This window comes from Sinocyclocheilus grahami, unplaced genomic scaffold, assembly GCF_001515645.1.
Source record: "Sinocyclocheilus grahami isolate Dianchi unplaced genomic scaffold, SAMN03320097.WGS_v1.1 scaffold2116.1, whole genome shotgun sequence".
Classification (NCBI taxonomy): Eukaryota; Metazoa; Chordata; class Actinopteri; order Cypriniformes; family Cyprinidae; genus Sinocyclocheilus; species Sinocyclocheilus grahami.
The window spans coordinates 9,058-11,598 of NW_015507295.1; the positions used below are offsets into that span (position 1 = coordinate 9,058).

General features: G+C 46.8%; 1 protein-coding gene across 1 annotated transcript in view; it reads right to left on the reverse strand.

Annotated features, from left to right (window-relative positions):
* Positions 1 to 581: 581 nt before the first annotated feature.
* Positions 582 to 2,541, reverse strand: part of LOC107574105 (ral guanine nucleotide dissociation stimulator-like) — a 19,284-nt gene continuing 17,324 nt past the window's right edge. The window contains 3 exon segments of the mRNA XM_016260576.1: positions 582 to 1,635; positions 1,757 to 1,871; positions 2,105 to 2,356. Coding sequence (XP_016116062.1) covers positions 1,460 to 1,635; positions 1,757 to 1,871; positions 2,105 to 2,356 — 543 coding nt within the window. The 3' untranslated portion in view covers positions 582 to 1,459.

Sequence of the window (2,541 nt, forward strand, 5' to 3'; positions counted from 1 at the left end):
CGTGTTAGAACTACACACGCTCAGATTTACACGTGAACACCACCTCCTCCAGAATGATCATGTGTAGTGGCAATAAACGAATTCGCCTTCATCTTACTTTTATCAACAAAGCCACTCGGCATCTCTGAACGTGTGAGAAATTAAAGCATGAAACAGAAGAAGAGAAAGTTTCATCGGCCTGAGCACCACCGCGGTAGTGAACACCGCTACAAAAAGTATTTACAAATCAATAAACACACACACACACACACACACACACACACTCAAACCAAATGAAAGGCAAAAGTACAAAGGACAATTCATATTGTACAAAAATTACACAAAAGAAGATACAAAACCAGAGCAGGCGAGTTATAATAAAACCTTCTTTTTTTTCTTAAATATAGTTTTGACAGTGAAAAAGACGAATGGCACCAGATATCTGTGGTACTCAGATCCGAGAGCATTTTCCTGAACAGGCAGTGCTGACCTCACTGGACTGCGACGCTTTCGGAAAGCGCAGAGATCTTTGGCCCTTTTGGTTTTGTCGTCATAAGCACAAGACACAAACACACGTACAAAGACATTAAAACGTAGCAAGCACACACACACACACACACACACACTCATACGGTCACATATAAAGGATCTATGGCAGGGCAGCTTTGTGAAGCATGTGCATTCCGTCATGAACGACCGCTGGACTACAGGTCAAACAAAACAAACTCGTTACAATTCATGTTCATTTCTCTTCTTATGTGCAGTTTCACTTTTCATGTTGCGTCTCTCTTCTTCCGATGTCTCCGGACCGCTGAACACCTGGAAACCTTTTGGCATTTCATTCTAATTTCAGAAGCTATGGCTGCATTTCAGAAGTGTGCAGCAACCGGAACAATGCGATGCGGGGCGCTGAAGGGTAGTTTACGTGAATGAGTAGCGATGCTAATAGCACTGAAGACAGCGGAGCACATGTGATCTCTGAGATACTGAAGCCGAGCATCACCGTGAGCGACTGCGCTGTTATACTAGACTCGTGTTAGAACTACACACGCTCAGATTTACACGTGAACACCACCTCCTCCAGAATGATCATGTGTAGTGGCAATAAACGAATTCGCCTTCATCTTACTTTTATCAACAAACCCACTCGGCATCTCTGAACGTGTGAGAAATTAAAGCATGAAACAGAAGAAGAGAAAGTTTCATCGGCCTGAGCACCACCGCGGTAGTGAAGAGGAAAAACACTGATGGGTGTGACATTCTGATGAACGTGTGCGGTCTCTTCCGGTCACGTGATCAGCCAGGTGACCACACCATCAGGTGAAAGAGGACCTACAGCTGACATCAGAAGCAGCGCTAGCGACACCACAGACGAAGCGGGTCTCGGAGATTCGGGGATGACTGTAAACTTACAGATCGCCTCTCGGAGAGAGTTTGGCCATCCAGCTGCTGCTGTACTGACACAACAAGAGCTTGGGGTTCAGAAGAGTGTCTTGGCGATCTTCAGGCCTTTCTGCTTCATTCGGGGCAGCGTGGAGCTGGCCACGTGTTTGGTGCGGCCTGCTCTCGGGAAACCTCTCTTCTTCAACACAAAGTCATAGTTGGCCGTGGAGTTCATGGCGTAAAAAACATTGGCGTTGTCGGGAATCTTCAGCTCTGTGTGGGAACACAATAACAGGACCTACGTTAAAATCAGGTCACTTTCAATGTCTCCAAATCAAAAATCTATCAAAATTGAGCTCATCAGCATGTTTTATACCATATTCTGATGACTGACCCTTTTCCTCACTGATTTTCTGAACCAGTTCATAATCCTCGGCTCGCTCGCGGTCCAGGTTGTGTTTGATCATGGCTTTCCTCACGACTGTGGGAGTCTTATCCTGACTGGTGACCTGAAACACACACACACACACACACACACACACATCCTGATCCAAGTCGCCTGAACTAGAGTTTGCACCAATGGATCGCATGGTAATTAAACTAGTTTTGTTTACTTTTATATGAGAAACGCTTTTGGTACTGTGTTGGGACTTGATGTAAAATCTGAAACAAAACCACATGAGAGCCTCTGATCTAGATGATCGTCCTGCTCGGTCTCTCCGTTATTTGACACTATTCTCACCAGTATGCTCTTGTACATGTTTCCGTTGTCCACGTCCAGGCTGACTCTGATGATGCAGCAGTCGTCCACCTGCTGGTTGTAAAGCGGCAGAGAGAGAGACGAGTAGCTGGACACGCCGGAGACGGAGCGCTTGTGCGAGCGGGACGCTGTGACCGGTGTGGACGACACTGAAGACGAGGAGGCACTGCTGGAGCCAGAACCTGAGCCGAGACCCGACGCGTCCAGAGACGACAGAGACGTGGACTCCCAGAACTGAAGGACAAGACAGACAGAGACTGAGCACGCTTGCAGCTTGAGTTCCCTATGAGTTCAGATTTTAGCAGTGAGAGAAGAATTGATGATTCCAGAGCGGATCAAATCCACAGTCTCAGTGAATGTAAACATCACGTGTTGACACACACACACACACACACACACACACACACACACACACACAC